The 23,952-nt window shown below is 40.2% G+C and overlaps 1 protein-coding gene across 1 annotated transcript in view; it reads right to left on the minus strand.

Annotated features, from left to right (window-relative positions):
- SLIT3 (slit guidance ligand 3) overlaps positions 1–23,952 on the minus strand; it is a gene marked incomplete at both ends in the record, with an annotated part of 527,658 nt that overhangs the window by 95,205 nt on the left and 408,501 nt on the right. Inside the window, 4 exons of the mRNA XM_082324538.1 lie at positions 7,130–7,262; positions 9,439–9,602; positions 15,403–15,546; positions 18,668–18,811. Of these exons, the coding sequence (XP_082180664.1) occupies positions 7,130–7,262; positions 9,439–9,602; positions 15,403–15,546; positions 18,668–18,811 (585 nt within the window). The remainder of the gene's footprint in view (positions 1–7,129; positions 7,263–9,438; positions 9,603–15,402; positions 15,547–18,667; positions 18,812–23,952) is intronic.

A 23,952-nucleotide genomic window follows, 5' to 3' on the forward strand; every position in this document is an offset into this window, starting at 1 on the left:
AAATCACGTCTCATTTCCCCAGTCGTGGTCTGCTATGGACGCAGCAAGCCGCTCAGAGTCCGCGCCTTCTTTTTCATCCCAGAAAGTCGCAAATCTTAAACCCATGCTTCCAGTCTTTATTCCAAATGCAAAATCCCAAGGATTTCCAAAGGAAATCAAAAGCAGGTCATGTATTATGTATTTGGAAGCTATCTATGATTTTCCTTTAGGAAAGGAGACTCAACTCTTGCAATGTGTTGAAATCTTTCGAAGTATATTTTCAGGATATTCTCTTGTTGATCCCAATATAAAACAGCCTGCAATTTGAACAAACTGATGACGGCTGGCCAAGGTTTTCCCCCCCTGTTTCCCCTTCTGGTGCAATCGAAAGTTGAGGGTGCACATTTTAATCCAGTGCTTCGTTATTCAGGCTAACACAGACATGCAGACCCCTGGAGTTAAACTCCTACAGAAGATCTGCTTTGAATAGCTTTGGATTTGTACTGCAAGTGATCTGATGGTTACATAAATGTGCTAGCAGAAAGCTGCAATACTTATACCACCGGTATAATTTCTGAACAAACACAGTTTTACACTGAAAAATTACTGATTATATGCTTTCCATGCATGAATAAGAACAATCCACCACTGTTAAACCTTTCACTACATTATACAAAGAATGGCAATATTTTCTAAGCAAAAGGCATTCATTTTGAAAGCACATTTAAGTGCAATGAATTTGAAAGAACCAGAGCGTTTAGGGCATAAGAGCATGCCAAGAATCAGGAGGATCCAAGATGCAACATTTGAAGAAGCCAATTGCTGCACCGTGTTGCCCACCGTGGGCCAGGCCTCCGTCAGCGCAGGGAGGGGATGCGGGGGCAGCAGCTCTGCCCCTTGCTGGGCTGACGACGATGTACGGGGTGCAGGGGGGCTGGGAGCTGGACAGAGTGAAGAACAATTATTCCTGAGGGTGAAGGGGTGGAGCCCAGTTACAAAACTCTGTGTATTTATGTATACGTATATACAAATAAAAAAACATGGATGAAGCTACAGACCTCCTGCCCAACCAAACCAAACCAAACCGTAACAGAATGATGTGGAGGGAAGGTTGTATTTTTAATTCTTTTCAATGCTTAGCCAAAGTAAGGTGATGTACATGGCATGTGGTATGCAAAGAAATCCTGGCATGAATGAAAAATATATATGTCTAATTTTAATGCTCAGAGTCAAGTTATTAATGTATAGACAGAGTCAAGAGTGGGTGTCAGCTGCCTTAATACAAACACTGAGACTAGTATCCAAAACAATCTCATTTGCTTCCTAAAGTCTCTAGACTGTAGTTTAATATATCAGATGGGAAATTATTTTTTACCCCATGAATGCTGCTGGGAATCCTGAAGTCTCAATAATGACTTGCAACCAACAAGCAATTACCAGAGCCAAAATTGAAAAAAACCCCAAACCACGTGTTCACGTTCTCATAAAATGGCACCAACCACCTACCAGGAAAGTCTTCTCCCGCAACGCGACTGAGTGCTGGAGACAGGTACCTCTTTGGCCAGGATGGCTGGCACTGCGGGGCACGGCCCTGCCTCGCTCCGTGCCTCCACCAACCGCGCCGGCTCTCAGAGCCCAGTGCTGGCAGCAGCCCCGGGGCTCATCCAGCACCTTCCGCACACACTAACATCACATATAAAAAATTTAAAACTATGCATAAAAGATGACAGCTGTTCTTCTTCCAACTTGTCTATTTTTATACTGAAACCACTTGGATTGGAGGTGATATAACCAGCACAAGGTGCCAAAGCATCATGTAACCATTTGAATCACTTGGACCCTTTTTTGTACTGAAATGTCTATTCAGGCATAAAGTCAAGCTCACAGCGGCAATCTGTGCTAGCAGAAGAAACTGGAGAGAGAAATCAGTTCTCAAGCGGTAACTGAAAATGCACAAAGCCTTTCCTTTAATTTCTTTAAATATTTCATATAGAATGTTACATTACAAATAAAGATGATACTCAAGAATTTTATGCAGCTCTAAAATTATGTTATAGTCTAAACTATTTAATGCAGATAGCCAATATCTTCAAATTTTGAGGCAAGTTTCATTTCCTAAAACTGGTGGTCTAGAAGAGAATTGGACTGTGAAAGATGAAACATATCCACAAAGCATGAATTTTAAGAGCTTCAATTACAGTTTCTTGAGAAGAAACAAAATTCAAGTATGGATCTAGGTACAAATCTAGATCTTGAACTTAATCTTAAGTTTTGGCAAATTTGGACTCTGGATTTTGCTGCATTTTTATGTCAGACCACAACCTACAGGTTTGGCACACAGAAACATGACTGCGTTTGAGAGAAAAGTGAAGGCCCTAAAGTTAAACTTACCTCTATTAGTGCTAAAGTCACGTTTCCGATATGTACTCAAACTTCCTCAGTCACTGAATACATTATTTGACAGTATTGATACTGTTTACTTTTCCTAAACTATCAGATTTGAAATGCAGATTTAAGTCCTCTATTTCAGCTGTTACTAAAATATCCTCTACAGAACCATCCGTTCTCTCAATGGGAGAGTTTTCCTCTGCAGTGAATTAAGCAGGCTGTAAAACCTTTTATGACACAGGACCATGTAAGCCTAAGCTTTGATCTAAATTGTTTCTCTCGTTTATTATCAAACGAAAATTCACTGAAGTCTGTGTTAAGGGTCAGTGTATAAAATAGTGCAGATTGCCAGACAAGCAAAAGCATTTGCATTCTCAAGCAGATGATTTTCATCAGATATCTCACTTCCGTTATCCCTTTGATCAACAGCAATACAGGCATACTGAAAAATGGCATTAAAGTGTTCCAACGTTCTACATGTATCATCACCAACTGCTTAGAGCACATTTATTGCAACAATTTGCATGGCCCTGGTATGAGCCACTATTTTTAGTCACAAGTCAAGAGAAATCACAAGTGCCTTGGAAGATGGAAAGGAGGGTTGAGATTGGTGGTAAATACCTCCAAGCAGATGTGGCAGCAAATGTATGGGAAGCAATTGTCAAAACCATCTCGGCGACTGGAGATTCGGTTGAATAAAGGTGCCATGCTAAGGCCGAGGCAGCGACAGGCAGCAAACTAGAGGTGGGGAATAAAGAGCTAAACGAGAGTTCAGTGGGGTGCCTCTGCTAGTAAGCAGGTCAGCGACTTGTGAGAACTGCTGGGCCAAGTACTGAATGAGCTTGCAGGCTAAATGAACCTAACACGTAAAAAACACAGATGGGAGAGAGGAGGTTTGTGAGGAGAGAAAGAGAAATGGCAAAAGTAATGCAAGTATTAATATGCATTAATATAAATGGAAAGAAAAATAATCATGAACGATGTATGGATGCAGTTTTCCCTAACAATCCCGTCAGTGCTATCATATAGCTCAGCGTCATGACAACATTTGGAGTCTAGAGATGACGTGATTAGTACGTATTTATTCTAAAATACACCATGCTCATTATGTTACAGCTTATGCACATGCTGTCCACATAATTGCCTCCAATGTTTTTCCCCAGTGCAAAATATTATTTGCTGTAGGTCCATAAAAGCAGCTGGATGCTGTCAGATAAGACTTTATTAGAAATAGACTATACTTCTGTGAAAAAAAGAAAAAACTAGTGTTCACACACTGAGGTAATATGTAAAAGGAAAAAGAGCATGGGAAACTTAGTTCAAACGGATTTGGGGAAAAAAAAAAGAAGAAAAGGAAAGCCTAAAACACTAAGCGGCAGTGAGGCTAAGTTCCAAACTAGCTCGTTGCATGAACATGTCACTTTTGAACATCTGGATCAGAAAACTGAGTATGTTCAAAAAAACCGAGGCTTCTCTTCAGAGCAAGCAAACAGTGGGAAAAAATGTCGGCAGTATGTAAATATAAAGCAAAGGAATTTGCAAGAAATAACATAATATTTCCCCATTCCCAGGAAGCTGAAAGAAGGCTTGCCCATGATGGTTTTGTGAAGGAATCACTGGGAAATAAAAATTTCTTGCATCATCATCCCTCTAAAAAGCCAGGAAACTTAGTGATCTTTTCAACTCTCTTCTAGATGGAAGCCTTCCTTGCCAAGGTAATCCCTCCTCCCAAGGGTGGTACAAACCAAACACAGGGATGTTCCTGTCATTCCAAGCTCTAAATATGAAGGAGATAATGGTTTTCACATGTTTTGTCTATATACACATCCAAAAGAGAAACTCAGGAAGAAAGTTGGAAGGAGCGAGCCTATGTCTCCAGTCCACCATGCAATAAAACATCGCTGGTGATCTTTTTTGCTGAGCTTAGGTACAGTGAAATTTGACCCAGCAAAGGGTAACATTTTCCCTATGTGCCTGTGCAAGAGGCATGTTCATTTTTGCACATTGCTATTTAATACCTGTTACAATGAAAGAATTCCTGGTTTAAGACCTCTAAAAGAATTTAAAAGAACTTCTGCGAAGGCTATATTCAGCTGTAACAGACTGGTTTATCTAGATACATGGCAGTTCTTTTTCTTAAACTATGCTGTATAAAAACACTCTACAATTTAATAAAAAGCACTGCATCTAATGTGCCTTGTAAATGAATACATCAATAATGGAAGTTTATAAATGTCAGACTGGTGCATTCATAAAAATTCCTCTAAAATGCTCCCCTGCATCGTATCACCATTCAGGCGTCCCGCAGGGAGGGAGCTGTGGGCTGCCAGGACAACAGGCTCTTTACACCCTTGTCCTCTCCTTGGCGTGACGTCTGTCCTTAGGACCGTGGTTTTGTGCGAGTGCCTGGTGGGAGCACGGAGACCGCAGCGCGCTGCCCAGAGGTCTCTGACATGAGAGTGTGGAAGGCGAGAAAGGCAGCGTGGGTGGCGGCAACACGGCGGAAGGGTTTTTAATCTATCTGAGCACCTGTGACCACTGTACCCGTGAGACAAGTGAAGGCATCCCTGCCCTGGAGACTGCTGTGGCTCTCTCTGGCCATGCAAAAGCCGCGATATCTTCTGCAGCGGGTAACTTGTGTGCTTTCCAGTTTCAAGTCCTAAACAGATATCCACCGCTACGACAGAAACAAAACAGCTTTAAGAAGATACTTCAGCCTTAGGACACAGTTCAAGGGATCTAGGACCGTCCTAGTGAAATGGGGGTATTTTGGTGTGAGGAGTGTAAATAGACTCAACAAGATAAATCTCTTTCACCTTGCGCCCAGAAAGCTATCGGCTTCTCTCTGCCAAGGTTTAGGTGTCCTGAAAACGAAGCAAGAGGTGGGGTTCCACAGGAGATGCTATTTACCATAGTAGCAATGACAAATTCTCAAACACAGAACAATAAAAATACTTAAGTATTTTTACACTAGCAACTTGGGACCTAGATGATACAGTCCCTTCTAGATTATGGGCAACATCTTTCTCTCAATCTGGAAGCAGAAGGCAGGCAAGTAAGATGGATTATTTATTTATTTATTTCTCGTCACAGTTTCCACAAACACATTAAATTTTTAGTTTTAGTACCTGCAGCTCATCTTTTGGTATAGATACAAATAAGGAGCTCAGTTTATGTTGGTTGAGACGAGAGTGAGATCAGGATTGAATTTTGAGACAGCTGGGACAGATTCAAGGTTATATTTGTAGAACATGAAATATTCAGAGCCAGCCAGTCCATGGCTGACTGTGTTCTGCTGACACATTTCTGGATTGAAAGCAGAAAGCCGAACTAGAGGCTTGCACAGCCAAGAGGCTCCTGCTGAAGAAGACAGTCACGTAAACTCCTGTGAACTCAAACTGCTCAGTTCCAGGCTATTGCCTCATTTGCCAAGAAATATAGCAGTTTTCAAGAATGTGAGATTAATTTCACTCCTTTTGTGAAAGTTATGTCTTCAGTGTATCAGATAGTATCAGTAAAACTCAATATGCAAAATACAACCATAAAAATTCCTCAGTGTGGCAGTGGAAATCAAAGTAACATCTGTGGTATCTTATTGTTGGCAAGTCATATTTGAATGGAATGAAACCTGAACACGAACAGACCAGGAAGCACCTTGCAGACTTTTTATCGCTGATGGCAATATATAAGGGAATACAGGCCAGGACTTGGCTTTTCATTCAAACCACTGTTAACCATGCCCTGGTTAACAGTGTTGCAAGGATGTATTAATTAATGCAAAATTCCCATGTTCATTTGAGTTACCACATACACTTTCAGTACACTCCTCATTCAGCAACAAATTCTTGTATTTGATTACAGCACTGGTAAAAACAGTGCAGACCCCATTCTCCCACTGGGAAGGGAGTAAAAAGATGTGTATCTCATTCGTCACGTGCCTTGTTACTAAATAGTAAAAATAGTACTAGATGCTAAAAATCAGCAGAATCAGACTTTAATCCATTACAAAATTCACTGAAAATACCAACCAACTCAACCGATTACTTTCACATAGAAATGTTGATGAGACCGTAACAAGCTTCAGTAACAACTCACCTGGGATAGATTTGAATAAGGACCTAAAGGGGAAAAGCTCAGTATTTCTATTGCCAACTGTTTAAGCCAAGCAGTTCCACCAGTGTATTTTATTTCCATGGAAAGAACCAAAATCCACTGTAAAGTCATAGCAAGGGGTAGATGAAAAGACAACTAGAAAGATGGTTCTCAACTAGGATGAATTTACTTTACAATTTAATCTAATTATCTGTTATTTTACCATTTCATGAGGTTTGGAGAAAAGAATTCATTGTTTGTTTCCACCACTGGCTTGCTTTCTTTTTCTTTTTTTCATCTCCTCAGAGGATAATTAGCTCAGAGCAGCATAAGTCAGGAACATATTTTCATCATCCTTTCAAACTGCCTGTTGTGAGCTTAGGCTGCTCAGAAGCACTACAGGATTATTTGATACTAATATATGCATTTGTTCTCTACACACAGAATTAATGGGTACAAGGATAGATAAACTCTCCTCCCATTACAGAGCAATGTATTCAGTCAAGGGACAAATAAGTATAAAAATAACAGTCAAAACATACGGAAAGCACCAAAGCACAAAACACCAGCCACTAAAGTCAAAGGCAAAACCCCCAAGGACCTACAAAGCCTCGCTATGATGTAATTTCATGAACTTCTCATGAAAGGAGCCATGCAAAAGGTAACTTACAGCTCAGTCACGTCTTTGGGAATTCCTTTGGGCAATATCCGCAGCCCTTTGTTGCTGCAACGTACCACTGAGTCCACACAGGTACACTGGGAAGGACAAGGAGGTGAAAGCAAGCAGCTGCTTTCATCGTTACCTGCAGAGGGAGAGAAACGGCGTATTAGGAAGTCAGCTTTACAGCCCAGAGTGATGCACTTTGAAGATAACTGCTTACAAGGACCAAGGAGGGACACCCCTGAATCCACGGTAACCACCACAATATTTTAAGGTAGATCGAATGCTTTGGATCAGCCTGCCTTCATACAGGTTCTTTAGGCAACAGGAACCTCAGTTCAAAAAATGAACAGCAGTATTTTTAAATAAATATTTTTTTCTAAGTAGCATTTACTTCTCTCTAATTTTGCAAATTACAGTAAAATCAGTTATATGAATCCCAAATCCTCCCCCCACCCCCAATGTACTAGCTGAAATGGAGAACTTGACCAGAACATTGCCCTTAAATTCATCTAGACAGATGATGTTCACTCTTTTCTGCTTTAGGAAGATTTTCTTAAAATTCAGCTTTTAGATGTTAATTTGTTACTTTTTAAAGTCCGTCTGGCTCTTCATTTATTTTCTGAATTGTACAACCTCATTGTTTTTGACAAGGATAACCAGGGAAACAACAAAATGAGTAGCATACTTCCAACTGCTGGCAATCCATCTGTGCACACATAAAAATATCTACTTTCTCCAAAAATGGATTCAAAGGTCCATAAACAGCAGATTAAATCTTGTAATTGAAGAACAATAGGGTTTCTGCAGAAGAAACCAACTCTTTGAAGTTAAGAACATTAAAACATGGATTTTCCCCAAAAGCAACAGGCTTTGCAAAACACCAGGCAAATGCATACTACAGTATCACGATGAGGATGAAAGGAAACACTTAGTGGCACATTCTCCAGATGACAGTGAGAGGAACCGCACAACTGTTTGTGAGTACAGGCAGCCTGAGTACGGAGACACAGTGCTGCAATCCATGAGCACAGAGACAGCTGTCATTATGTGCCGCCTGCTTTTTTTTTTAAACTGATGCAAGGACTAATTGAGACAGATCTGTTTCTTTCTTCTCGCTGCTGGATGTACCCATGAGCATCGAGATTAAAGAATAAGACTGGAAGTCCTGATACAAGATAACAGAATTACCCATAAATGTACAGGCAGGGAATCATTTGTATTCAGAGGGATGGAGAAGCACGACCAGCCTACAGAACAGGGAAGATTTTTCTTCTTGTTCTCCCCAGCTGAGCTTAATGAGCTTAATGACTGGAAACAAAATTCAAAGTCTTTCATAAACCCGCAGAAAGAGCACGTTTCTTCAGCATATTCAATTCTCCCCTATGTTCTGTGTTTTACACCCTGCCACCATCTACCTTCCATTCACCATGGCTGTCTGAGTGACTGTGTGATAGAGAAAGCTCCCAGGTGTGGAATGTCATTTTGTGGACTAGGATTTTTTTTTTTTCTCTCCCAAACTAAAAGCAAATTATTCTTGAATGACTAAACTTGGGTCCCTTGAGCTCTGAGCCCAAGCACCTGGGCCTGTTGCCAGATTGCTCAAATAGGACCAGAATTAATTTCTACTCTAAGTAGGAAACTTCTGTCACTCTTATGGTCTCTTTAGAGGTATGACTAACTGCAGCTCCAGCATATCTGGTCTTAAAAGCATACAAGTCAAGTTAGCAGTGCATTCATCAGTCAATTTTTCTCTTTATTATCTTCTCTAAAATCTGCTTGATCAGAAGACAAAGAACTACCTGGAGAGTGAAAGAAATGTCAGCTTTGTTTTTTTTTTTTTTTTTTTTAAACCTATATGGACCCAGCAAAGCATTAAGAATCATTGAGTCATTTCAAATAATATCTAAGGTTTTTTTTTTTCATTTCCCTGTATTCATACCTGTTATTGATGAAACTGAACAGTATCCAAAACTAAGACTTTCCAAGCAAGCACCACTACCCCGGCTTCAGAGTGTTAACTAAGTGTATGACTAAGGAAGTGGAAGGAAGGGCCAGGATTATACTGGGATTACACAAAGCAGAGCCTTTGTCTATAATAAATTCATTCTTATATTTAGGTGTAGATAGTAGAAATTCAGAAACTGGAAATCAAGAATAAAAATAAACTCCTGATAGGGAACAATGATCTTCAGCTCTAGACAGCTGTCTTCCTCATCACTAAACTGTTTACCATGCAGTATTGTTTGATAGGAAGGGAGGTCCTCACAGAGGTGCCAACATTATCATAAATGCCAAACAGAATTGGATTTTCTTACCATCGCAGGTGAAGTCCTGGACATCTACGTCTTGGATTGGAATATCCTTTAAGAAAAAGGGTTTCAAGCAGCGTGGATTTCCACTGACAATTCTCTTCTTCCTCAACCATTTCCCCAGCCAGGCCAAATGGCAGTTACAATTAAAGGAGTTAGCCAGCAAATTACTGCAATGGAACAAGACATAATTGCATCAAGCATGAACATACAGAAATACTGAAATAACTACAGAAAGATGATGGGTTCCAAGTCCAAGCTCTTTCCTGCCATCTGTTTCTGTGAGATCCTCCTCTGTTCTACAGGTCAGGGATGTTCTATGGAGGTTTTATACTAGGACTAGGGTTGCAATTAAAATATATATATATATATATGTTTATAAACCAAAGTACTTACTGCTACAACTATTATTTAGACAAACTTACATCACTACCAGGGCTGTATTTATAGTGGACTTCAAGCCAAGCTACAGCTCACTCCCAAGTCTAAATTCACCTCCACGTACCGCTATATGTACTCCCTATATGTACAGCCCTTAGCACAGACCTCCACGTACCGCTCCCTATACGTACAGCCCAGCACAGACCTCCATGTACCACTCCCTATACGTACAGCCCAGCACAGACCTCCACGTACCACTCCCTATACGTACAGCCCAGCACAGACCTCCACGTACCACTCCCTATACGTACAGCCCAGCACAGACCTCCACGTACCGCTCCCTATACGTACAGCCCAGCACAGACCTCCATGTACCACTCCCTATACGTACAGCCCTTAGCACAGACCTCCACGTACCACTCCCTATACCTACAGCCCTTAGCACAGACCTCCACGTACCACTCCCTATACGTACAGCCCAGCACAGACCTCCACGTACCACTCCCTATATGTACAGCCCAGCACAGACCTCCACGTACCACTCCCTATACGTACAGCCCTTAGCACAGACCTCCACGTACCACTCCCTATACGTACAGCCCAGCTGGCTTAGCACACTCTTCCTTGCCCCAGTACGCTCATGCTTTCCGCTCGCCTGTGTTACGTACCATACAAACCAGTGCCAGGTGGGAGCCACTGGCAACCTGAATTTGGGTTTCCTATTGAAATAGTAAGGATAGCACTCCGTATGTACATATATAAATATATACATATATTGAGCAGGACTGTCAGCTTGAGCCACTTCTTATGAAGCTTTCTAAGGTCAGTATATCTGTAGTGAAAAGCGCCTGCTCTACTGCCTTGTGAACCTTGTGAGGTCTGCACCAAATCTTGCTACAGCTCCCAAAATATCTTGCACACACAGTTGCAGCCCAGCTGCGGCACCGTGGTGGGCAGTACCCAAAGCAACCATTCGACAGCCTCCATGAGAGGGATGGGTTCTTAACGTAGCTTGGGTTGGCAGTGTTTAAAAAAAGAAAGCCCTATCCACCCTGTTGTCAAGCCATGAAAACAGGGATGCATAGCAATTTCTCAGTGGAGCACCTGTAACATAGATGGTCAGTACAGAAAAGATTTCATTTCTATTTCTTAATAGGTTGTGATCCTTTGAATGAAAGGAGTGTAAGGTGACAGTTATTTTAAGCAACGATCTTTCTAAGCTAACTAGAATTAGTGCTGAGAATCTTGGAAAAAAACTTTTTACTGGAGTCCTGCACTGAAACGCCTATCCATAATCTGTGTGTAAGCTTTTTTATGACTAAACTTCAGATGAAGGAAAGAGGCTGATATTCCTGGTAAAAAAAGAAGGCTGACTGTTTTGTGTACAAAGACACAGAGAATCAATAGCCTCAGTATGAGGCTGCCTCATCGAAGAAAAATGAGCTGTCAGAGCCCCATGTACGGAAAATGAGGTATCTAAACTAACGCTGATGGAATTCTCACATCATATGTGAATATGTCCGAGAGTTATTATTTTGGCAGTACAGAAAAAAGATTATAAGGAAATTTCGCTAAAGCATACCATATCTTAAAGACAAAAATTTTAAGGCCCTAAAGAAACAGGCTCTTCAAATGCAGGTGTAGTACCTGAAGACCCTGTAAGTCTTCACTTGCAACATACTTTTACCAACCTAAACATGTAGTCAAAATCACATTAGGTTTTCAGCCAAGCAATTCCTTCAGAAAACAATAGTGCTGAAGACAAAAACATATGGCTCAGTTGAGGTGTGGCAGCAAGAAAACAAACCCAAACCAATTCCTAAATTATATAGGTTCTAGGCCAACATCTTATACCCAGAATATGATTTACAGCTGCCCTCTGCGTTGTAAAAAAGCATACTGCAATCACTGCACTAGCCTGGAGCTCTGGGTGTGTAATTACATGTGGATCTAGCACAGACTATTGTGCATTGTGTAGAGGGAGAACTGAGGGGAGGAAAAACCTCAGCATAATGTTCAATAATAAAAATACTCAACCTGCTTCATGCTGACTAGGATTGAAAGGCAAGGCTAACTTGCTGTATAAAGGTGAGAAAACGAACAGGTTACACAGGAGCTTTCAGACAGGACGTGAGGAAAGCACGGAAAGCATTACTCTAATTCTAGTTACTTTCCTTCTGAATTGTTTTCCATTTTCTTTAATCCATAATGGGACCACATGCAGGATGCCTTGTATATTTTCCATACTGACATACTTTGGCATGAACAGAGTGTTTAAACCAAGTATTTAAACCTCCAACGCTAAGTGAGCCAATGCTTCAAAGGCCATTTGTTCCACTGATGGAAGAGGGCGAGATTATATTCACAGAAGAACTTCCATGACACAAATCCTTAGAATGAAACAACCCCAACTGGAAACAAGCAGCAGGTGTATATAATCAGGTTGCTGCAAAACTAGCAGCTCTGAGTGTAAAGAACATTTTGCACATCTAGAGAGCATCTTACTGGGCTATATCAAAAACTTTCAGAAACATTCGAACATTCAATCTACAAAATGCTCCCGTCAAAATAGTAATTATCCCTGTTCTACAGAGGAGAGGTTGCTTTGACTTAATGTGGTACTGCTCACTAGCTGAGCAGCAGTAACTATCCACAAACCCTCGTTTTCTTCTTGGCAAACACAGGTTAACATATGACCTAAAATCTATTAAACCCTTGGATTAGAATTTGGAATATGCTTTTCTTAGGAACTAAGAAAGAAATAAGTTGTTACATATAAAATGAATAAATAAACACATCTACAGTTTTGAAATTCAAGTAACTGGGGAAAAAAAGGACAGATTTATATTGTCACGCATTACACGCGTCCTCCTGCCACTTTAGCAACACCTATATTTTGTCCTTTGTCCAACTTCAGAGCAGTGGTTTTTTGCTTTAATGTATTGTGAGGTTCATACACGTGCCTGCGTACGTGCTCTTTCCATGGCAAGACTGTGATGCAACTTTTGGAAAAGCAAGATCGAGACTCTCTGTAAAGTGTCACGTGGGACAAAAGATTCCCTACTTCACTTGAAAAGCAATTGGAAGTCTGGAAAGGTCAATTATCTGCAACAGCTTTATTTTGGAAGCTGGCTATTCAAGTGGAGTTCTCAAATCACAGACAGTAATGTTGGGCAGACAAATTGTTATAAAAAATTCATAATTAGTAATCAGAGTTCCTACACGTATGATAGTGACTGAACCACTCAAACAGAAACAAAGCAATCAAGCTTTTAGCAAAGATGTCGTATTAACATTAAATTCGTAAGTGTTTACTCAAGGACATGGACACATTTTTAAAAACAAGGGGGAATAGAAGTCTTGAGGAATGAAATACGCATATCCTACTACAAGCGTCTCTTAAAAAGTACAAAGAAGCCATAAAATATTAACTATTTAAATGGATTCAAGTGACCTGTTAGAAAAACATGCTGAAACGCATCTGGATATTGTTGAAGTTAGGTTGACAATATATCCTGGAATTCAGGTTAAGTTTATACTAGAATAGTTGCATGTTTAATTCATGGAAAACCAGCTCTGCTTGCAAACATGCCCACTTGACTGTGTAAGGACTGAAAGACATGACTGAACTCTTTGTATGCAGAAGTGCAAGCACTCTTCAAATGAGGATGCTGCAGTACCTAGTTTAACTAGTAAGAAATAATAAAAACTGCTATTTTTTTACCAATAACTTACAAAATAGATGTTCTTCCTCTGTTGAAAACCATTAGTCAGGGCATTATTTTCAGAGCTGTTTGTGTTTTGATAATATCAATGAGGCTGACTCACAAAGAGTAACAACAAAAGGAGGAATATTTTTTAGTGCTGTAAATACGCCAAGATAAAAATGGAAATGTCAAACTTTGTATTAATTTCTGGCTCACATTAATAGATGCAAAAATAGGTCATTACAATACCCGATTAACTCACAAAGTGTGGGTTGAACGGGAAAGCAGTCATACTATCTGTCTTCACTAGTGTTGTCATCTAATATATCCACCTACAATGGGGTACCGCTAGGAAATGAACACATCTGAATTTTGCATTTATATGTGAAATATCACCATGGCCTTAAACCAATGTCTAAAGAAGTCAACAGCACACCTTCTCCTGCCTGTGGATCAAGCACGGAGTGAAAATGTGTCAAAGAACAAACTTTTTCATCAAGACACAGCTAGGAACCTGCCATGACCAACATTATTATAAGTCAGTGCCAAAGCAATGCATTCTAATTAGCAGCAGCTTTAATTGCTGTTGCTAGAAATGGTAATAATCTTTATGCACAGCTGAAGAAAGGAGAAAATGGGCTATCTTCTAACAAAACATGACAAAGACGCTTCTATGCAAACAAGGTAGGGACTCTGTAGACTGATTCAGAGAGCCACAGCTATCAAGGGCTCTGCGGAAGGAAGCACAGAGGCAATCGTGTGAGAAGCAGGCAGGCGTTCCTTGCAGCACAGTGAGGACAAGCTTTCAGCAAGTACCACTCGCTTTGACCTGTGACTTGAAAACAGTCAATAAAAATAATCTGGTTGCGTTTCTCTCTTTGTCCATCAATTTCAAGGAGGCTTTTGGGACTACAGAAAGTAAACAGAAGAAAAGCCAGGGTTCTTTATGCTGCATGGAGCTAATGCCAGAATGATACCTTATTTGCTGGTGAAAAGTTAGAACAACAAAATAAAAGTCTGAGCAACAAAACAGCTGAGATTCAACACTTCCTTCTTCCCCCAAACATGATGGAGAATACTTTCAAAACCTGAAATGCCATAGCACCAATAGTTTATTGTTACTGAACAATTACGATGTATTTTCAGGGCAGTTTGAAGGGAATTAAGCAGACAACTTCCATTAACAGCAACATCCGTTCAGAGCTGGAAACAAAGAGCAGACTTTCTTTCCGTATTTATCAGTCTGTACTTCATTAAAATGGACATGCTACAAAAAGCATGTAAACGTATTTAGGCAGCAAGGGAAATGCTTCAAAGAAGGACTGAGAAATATAAGAGAATTATCAGATAAGCTTAGGTTGGCATTTTCAAATTCACATTCAGTAGGACTGGAGTATTTTGCCCTCTTAGGCTCTTCTGAAAATCTAAGCATTAGCTAGTAGATTTCTTCTGATATTTAACTGACTTAACTGAAATCCAAGAAAGCTGTTCTTACAAAATTAGACTCTACTGAAACTAAAGGAGCTTCAGGGAGCTAAAGTATATGATAAGCTGTGCACTTTGAATCTGCAGAGATTGTTTTACATGAGCTTCTGCTGTGCACTGCACCAGCCTGTGACACAGCAGAACATGCGGTCACCCTGCCTGAGGCTGGCAACCTCAAAGTTTTTTCAGCCAGAAGAAATTCAAATGTTTTTCTAAATCACACCTTGAATCCTCCATACCTGTGATTTCAGTAGGATGGGGTTTTCTTTCCCTAAACGAGGTTTTCCATATATGAACAATAAGTAGTTTGACTTTGAAACTCAAACGTTGTCCTCTTAAAAGGAAAGCATGGAATAACAGCATCATGACATGTTCGTACCGTAAAAAGATAACTTACATTGTAGACAAAGAGACTAATGTGCTGAAGGCTCCAGGGGTGATAGTGCTGATGTGATTGTCATACAGAGAAAGAAGCCTCACTGAGCTCAGTCCAGCAAAGGTGTCATTGTTTATACAGCTGATAGAGTTGCTCCTCAGCATCCTGCAAGGATTAAAACAGGGAATTAGAACTACTGGGAGGAGGTATAATTTCAGGATAGGAGGTCCTTTATCTAGGGCATCAACAGATGCTTTGGCAAGCACTGTACTCTATTGATTGCTGAAGTACAACACAGCTAAAGGAGGGCTAGATTCATGTAAACATTGTCTCATGAATTTAAAACGCATTTCTTCCACACAACATTAGAGGCTGATGGGAGCTCCACATCTGAAAGTAGTATGCTATTAAAATTATGACTAGTGGCAAACTTGAAATAAACACTAAAGTCTTAATTTAGTAAATATCCGAGAGTAAGTGAAGATGTATTTCCGAGATCAATTGAAGAAGACTGCCAGCAATGTGTGACAATAACAATACTAGCTGCATTACTTCTATCATGGATGGTTTTTGTAATCCACGCTGCAGAAGTATGGAAGGAAACAGCACCCTCGGCAGAAGCCAAGGAATAGCTTAGGAAAGATTTCCAGACCTAACACAAGCTCTGAAAAGTCATTATAATCATTAATTGACAAGACAGAAGGCAGTAACCATCCTATAAAATGGTCTTTGCTCAGTGCTTGTACCAGATGAATCAGTGCTGTGTTTTGGAAGATACATCTCTCTGAGTTGTTATGGTAACAATGAACTCGATGATAAAGCCTAATTAATCTGAAAGACTGTAGTATCTTGTTACACTCCATAGCAAAAAAGGCTCATGTGTATTAGTTACACTGCATGCCAATCAACATCTGGGTCTGCAAACATCACTACGCAGTTGTGATATTCCTACTTAGGTGAAAAATTAGTCAGTAATTAAAGCATAATACCAAAACTCCACAAAATCTATGCAGCTCACGCTGCTGTTCCAGTGAATTGATCCTCCAAATTGAGGAGGGTTATTTCCTTGGTATCAAATTCATGCAGTGATCAATGAAAATTCAGACTCCCTTAGAAGTCTGGATTTAAATCTCAGATTGGTATCCGCCAGTTGGGCATTTAGGTACCACATCGATAGATATGTGAAAAACACCACAGAGAAATTAGATATGGCTGGCACGAAATTCACAGTGCAGTCACAAATACTCAATGTTTAAGACCTGGACATTACATTGCTTTTGCATTACTGTTCTCTGTGTACAGTTACCATCACAGCTGCTACAGTCTCAACAGTTCTGGTATTGCAACTGAGGTGAAACTATGTCGGGAAAGAGTCACAGGGCAAAGAGACACTCACCTTACACGTGGAGTACTAAGCTGCCTGAAAGCCAGGCCGAGACCACAAGCTCCAAAATGAACAGGGTAGTAAACAAGAAAAGTAAGCCCCTTAGTGGCTTAGTAGCAGTAGGAAACATTTTCTCAGTTCTGTACGTAAAGTATCAGGCAGCAGTACTGCAAGACGGGATGACCGAATTTGGATGCCGATACATCTTGCACAGCGATTTATTACATTCAGGAAATACACAATCTTTTAAAAACTGGACCATGACCCTGTCCAATGTGGCCTCTTTGTAAAAGACCACAATTATAATGCTCAAGGAAAGTCAATTAATGGATAGAAATATACGTCCCTCAAGCCAAAACCTTTGGTTTCATATCATGGTTCAGCATGCACTGTGTGCCCTTTCTGAAGGAAAACTTATACTTACAGATCCTCATATCATGCTGTGTATATTTAGAGTGTTTTATCAGCTAGGGAGAAATGTAGGTCAGGTCAGCAGGATAGCTTGAATGTTAAGCATCTTTTTATTAAAAAATGCTGAATATTCTTTAGGAGCACTGCCACAGGCTGCTTTAAGCATAAAAATTAATTTAGTATCTATGGACAGTATTTTCAAATCCCTTAGTAAAGTGCATACATTAAATTAAAGAACAGATGGTTGTAACCACAGAAAAATAACGTTAAAGGAACAGCAAAAGTTTCCTATTCATCATTACAGGCCAAAGTCCTTGAAGTGAAACTTGGATTTCTTTTTACACTTGAGTAAGGGCTGAAGTAATTGTGGCATGATACTTTGCAACATAGGAAGTATTTGCTGCTAATGAATAAATTGCAGATTTTACATTGCATTTTGATTCCTAGAGTCTGTTTACAGACAGCATCCACCTAGTCAAGTGCTTTCTTTCTATAGCAGGGAAGACTATGCAAGAGAGGTATTTTCCACGTACAGATCATACACATTATCTGGCATGAGTATTTGCTGTCACCAGAAGCCTAGGCCCTGACTGCTTCTCAGGATGGTGGATGGGGTGGATTAGACACCATCCTGAAATCTTGTCTGTGATCATTCTTCCAATATAACTTTTAACATGAAAATAAATTAGTGTTAGGTACTATGAGTTTAGGTATAAGCATTAGTTCTCAGAAATAAATTACAAAGGTTGTCTAAGCACTAAAGTAATACCAGACTGATTTCTTATGCATTTGTGCTCTATGTCTTCTTCACACTCTCCCCAACCACGACCACATTAATAATATACCCACACGTAATTTTTATGGTACTTGCTGTGGGCAAGAAAGAGCATGCTGTGGCTAGTCCAAAGGCATGCCTGTGCTCATGGACGACTACACCTGGTGCAGAGTGGGTGGCCAGCTCCCTTCTGTCAGCAGGACCTGCAACAGTTTGGTTACGCCTGCCTCAATGTTGCTTAGCTGTACCTGTCTTGGTGGCAGCAATAACTTGAGTCTTTCTTCTCTCCCTACCTACTGATTTCATATAGTTTGTAGGATATTAAAAGGGCTCCTGGCCTACTCTGATGTTTGGTTCAAGCAGACCAACAATTCCAATTTGGGTGGAGGTGGAGTGGGAGGATGGACTAATAGATAGCAAACTACATGCCTTGTTTCCATAGGAAATAACAAAATAATAAAAGTATTAAATGATTAGAAGTGCCCAAATTTGACCCATGACAGGTTCACCATCATGTTACTCCTGAAATACTTGAAAATCTGATAAATCTCAAACCTACCCAGGACTAGAAATATATTGAAGACTTCAAGACAGTGATACAAGACCCTGCCTTAGAGCTTGTTCTCTAGTAACAGATATTTTAGGAGGCACTGCTGAACTTGAGCACTCCCACTCAACTTACAGAGGAATAGAGAAAGATGGGTGTTTGCACTTACAGTGTCTTTAGCCCTGTGAGGCCTCTAAACATTCGTCCATGCACTGATTCTAGTTGATTTTCTGTCAGAATCAGTTCCTGCACTCCTGAAGCTCCATCAAATGCGCCTTCTCGGATCTCCTTGATCTTATTGTTGCTGAGATTTCTGGAAGGACACAACCAATCACAATAAGAAAATTATTAGTGTTTTATTCCAAACATATATCATCACGCTAGAAGGAGGAAGACAGGAAGAATATGTGCCTTTTACTGGTTATCTAGGGAGACATTCATTGAAGTTCAAAAGATTACCTCCTGTACTTATAAATAGCTCCCCTTCACTTTTCAAACCCACAAGTGTATCAGATATATCAAGAGTATTTAAATTAATGGAATTACCAGCTCTTACACCTCATGTCATTCTTGCTTATAAGGGTCTCAGGGATACAATAAGTGGGGGTTTCTAACATCTGATTTATGTCCATGAAGTTATAGACCGTGCTTGAGACTGGGTGCTCATCTGGCAAGAATCAGTTAACGTTACTACCACTGAAATAGGTATCACACATTGAAATATGGACCACTTTTATTTAGTGTACCAGGACCTTTACTCTTTTTAAACTCAACACTGGAGTAACGTACAAAACTGTGTGACTGCATGTATCTGACACAAATTTTAATACGTGCACTCGTGAACTCCCAGGCACTTAAATTTAACACCACCACTCAAAACGAAATGAGTATCACTTAATTCTCAATTCACAGCTACTGCAATATACAGCATTATTTTCTAAATATTTACTCTGCCTATACAGTCTCAAGATGTTTGCATATAGATCAACATTGGAAAACTTCAATCTACAAAGTCAGATGAAGTTCTGATGAAATGCAAAATTAATCTTTTGAATATTTCATATTTGTGAAAAACCCAGTGAATAGAAAACTTCTGAATGATAAAATGCCATTAGAGATGCATAAAAATAAGTAGCATTTAATTATTTAAAACATTCATATAAAAGGCCTTGAGCACATTAAAAACCTTGGGCCTCAGTCCTTCAAGCATCTCCTATGATGCCCTGTATAGATCATGATGAATAATCCTATTTGTTAAGGTTTATGACGGGAAATACTATTCTTTGTTTTACTGTCTACAACAAAAAAGAGAAAGTATGCTCTTGCTCCCAAGAAGATGCCGAATTCCAGCACTATTACTCATACTGAATAGCACATTATTCCAGAAATGATCCCAGTACACACGCAGCATGAGTAATAGTTTTGAAATCCAATTCCAGGTGATATACAACAAATGACAAGGTATCAGATTAACACCTGGGCTACTCTGCTCAGAAGAACAGGCAATCTTGTTGGGATAAAAGTTGACAGAAGACATGGCAACAGGACAGCTTGGCCTCAGATAGAAATAATGTGGGTCTTGCTCTTTGCAGAAGTCGTCACTTAATAAAAAAAAAAAAAAAAAAAAAGTTGAGTCTTGGAGATATGTTTCATGTGGGAAACTTGAGTACGCTGGTTTATGTCTGCTGAACAACTGTCAGATAGTGGGCCCTACAGCATGTGGCCCATCACCTCTTGTGCATTCTGTGATCAGAAAGAAGAGGAATATGCCAGCAATCAGCCAAAAATAACATAAAACCATATAGAAATACTTACATGCAGACTTTGCTTTCCAGAAGTTCAGTGCTTTGTGCTCACACTCACATGAAGAGTTTATGTTCAGTGTCAAAGCAAGTCGAGGAAGGATATTCTGACATATGCATTTAATTTTGGGGCTCAGCTATTTCTCTAGTGGAAATGTTTATAGCTTAGCATCTCTTTTGAATACTGGCACAAATAACTGCTCTCAATGATAACTTTCCTGGTAAAGATCATGCCGTGATGCATATTTGCACAAAAATAAATGAATAAATAAGCAAATGGGAAGGAAGGGTGAGTTACTATAATACACAAAGACTTTGACTTTCAATTCAGAGATTGCCAACTGACCTATACTTGTAGTTACAAAGTTTTCTTACTTAGCTTTTACCATCTAGAAGACATTTAGTCACATATATTTAAAAATGGGTGCAATTTTAATGGATGATTAGATACTCAAGACAAAAAAGAGCAAATATTGGAGGAAAAGGCTGGCCATAATTTGCAAAGGAATTGGCACCTTTATACAATCCAAACCATCTGAATTTTAATTGCTGCCAAAGAACAACTGTAGATAGGGAACTCATTTGAGTTGATAATGTCTGATCATTTCAACAACACAAAATCATCCAAAAATATGCTAGCAGTTTCAGAAGAAGGCAATTATATATATATCTTTCCCACGCAAAAGATTTGAAAATCCAAGATTAAATGCTATGGTGAAATTAAAGTTGCAAGGCAGAGAAAAGACAAGCTTTACAATAATAAATACATAAAGACAACACTGCCCTGCAAACCTGCTTGGAGTACTGTCAAAGCAGATGTTCTGCCAACCTGGATTTCTTTATTTGTCTACCTGAATTAAAGCTTCCCGTACCAGAATGCAACTAAAAAAAATGGTAGATGACAGCACTTATTCACTCAAAAAAAAAAAAGCATCCTCCTTAAAGTCTGACCTACTAGAATAATAAACATAACAAATTACATACTTCTCAGTCTAGAATGACCAGCAAAAATAATCAGCTGATACAAACCTTGAAAAATGAAAGCAGTGAAACTTTTGCCTGCTCTGCAACTCAGAGAGCTCTACTCTGTCCTTCCCAGCACTAAAAGAATCTTTCATATATGATCATAGCACTTGACAAGGAGGTTTTTTTTTTTAATCAGAAAAAAAATTCTGACAAACTTTACAGCAAATTCGCATTATAGAAAAGTCCCATCCTCTTGCAACGCTAAGCTTCTACAAGGGATTGTTCTTGAAATACCGGAACACAGTGGAAAAGAAAATGAGTATTTCCCAAGATACCTATGCCCCCTGGCAGGACTCAAATGGGAACCTGTAGTCAACCTGGTCACTCAGGAAAGGTTATTGTTTCCGTAACGACTCCCTGATTTACCCTGGTGATAAAGTTTAATCCTATATCCAGACTTTTATTTTGAGCAAGAGGTCAAAAGAAATTTTCAGAAAGCCTGGGTTTACTTTATGTGGGGCTGTGAACAGGAAATGAACAGATCTAAGAAGCTATCAAGGTGACATTGTTCACACAGCTCACTTTTCAGTCAGATTTTATTTACTTTATGGCTAAGGTTTATAATAATATTATTTCTGTTGATCTTATAACCAACACAGAACAAGCTGGATTCTATTCAGACTTAACAGAACCATTCATCCTGCTGTACCTGCTGGGTCAATTTTAACATTCCAGTATGTTATTCATTGCTGCGTTACCGACACATCTTCCCACAAGAACAACCACCAGAGCGCAGTCCAACTGCAAAGGCTCTGCTTGGTCTCACCGTGAACCTTGTAGTTTTACCGTACAAACAGCCTGTTCTGAGTGAGGCTTTCCCTAGAATATTTCTGTCTGTTGGTGATGCGTTTGGTATTTTTAAGTATAAGTTAGGAGGAAAATCCCAATACTGTTGCATTCTTCTGGAAGAAAGATGTTTGCTGAGAAGGTTTTACAGCTTTTACCAACAGTTTGGCTGGGTTTTATAGAGTGAGTTGTTCTCAGAAGCAGGATGGCACTGAAAGGCTTAAATACTACAGACAGTGAAGTACACCCACTGACATTCCTACATTCATTCAGCAGAGCAGACTGACGGCCTCACTGGAAAAAAAGGGAGGCACATGAAGAGCCCAAATGCCATGTACCACAACACTCTCTGCAAAATCATTTCCAGAAAATAAAGTCCATTTCTGTATAACAAGTGAACGATGACTGCAACCTCAATTGTCATGGCAAAATTTATGCTTAGAGGAAAGAACAGCAGGTAACGGCTGTTTCTAGGGACACAAACTACTTTTACCTCCCCAAGAAACCTGAGATTCTGTCTTTTAAACTGACTTCTAGTCTGCAAGCTTTATCATGATTCAATTTCATTTTGCATGTAAAAAGCGTTAAATCCTGGGCTGACACTCCATACAATTCAGCGTAGGAGAAATACTTACAGACAAATTAGGCCTCCAAAGGCAATTATATACTAGAGGTGGGGTTGGCAGTACCAGCTGTTGCCAAGACAGCCTGACACTTCCTGTTGTAAGACCACAAGTCCCTTTTCTCCCCAGCAGTGCATGAAGTATGGCAGGTCACCTTTTTATTTTGAATGTGAGCTCATTGCCATTTTTTTCTCTGCAGAAACAGCTGCCGGGACCTCAGTGGCAATGGCCAGTCCCACTGATTTCCCGTAGGCAGCGGGGAGCGGGCAGGCTCTGGAGCTGACATCTAGGAGCTGCCGCCTCTCCCTATGGGTCAGCATCCCATTTCAGCACGCAAGTGTATCTCCTTGCTCCCACTGAGTTAGGTACCCAGGGGGTTTTGGAGCTTGAACCTGTCTGCCACAGCCAGAAGACCCCTCCAGGCTCCCACTGCCATGGGAGTCCCCCAGCACTGGAGGGTTTTTTCACCGATTAACAACTTGAAGTAGTCGCAGGGAGTTGTGGGGTCTCCAGTGTTTGATTCCTGCTGAATTTGGTAGTTGCTGCGAGCAAAGAACTGCTCCCTTCCACAAAAGTCAAAGCCTTACCTCTGTGAATGGTAGTGTCGCCCCTCACCCCTGCCTGATGTGAGACCTTGCTGTGTGGCCTGAGAAGATCTCCCACTGGCAACACACTCCTCTGTGAAAGGCAGAAGCTTCCAGCTCCCAGGGCTGGAGGGCTGCAGGTCCTAAAGCCTTTCTGTCTCACAGGGGTAGGATACCCCCAAAAACCCAAGTCATGGAGCTGCTCCCACTCTTACGGAGCTCAGAAACACACCCTTGTATTTCTCCTGCACTTCAAGCAGATTCAAACTGCTCTTTTCTAACCACCCTGCAAAATACTAGCAACACAGTTCTCGGAGCCTGGAAGTCACTGCAATGCGACTTTAGCTTTCAGAGACAAGTCATACCTTTACGCTTGCGAGATCAGGTGAGGTAATATGGTAAGAACGCAATGAAAGCAACACAGACTTCAAGGCATTTTGCAAAACCCACCGGAGAACCCAGTAAATTACTTCTGCACCGGGTTAGATCTGTCTGCAGGAATCTACAGCAACCTTTTTATTCTACTGTGAAAAGCATGAAACATAAAGATGGATTAAAATTTAGGTTATGAAAATAGCATTATGTATATGGGATTTTGCAGCTAATTATTAAAGTTGATTTAAAAAAAACCCA

Source organism: Platalea leucorodia (assembly GCF_965183815.1).
Source record: "Platalea leucorodia genome assembly, chromosome: 11".
NCBI lineage: Eukaryota > Metazoa > Chordata > Aves > Pelecaniformes > Threskiornithidae > Platalea > Platalea leucorodia.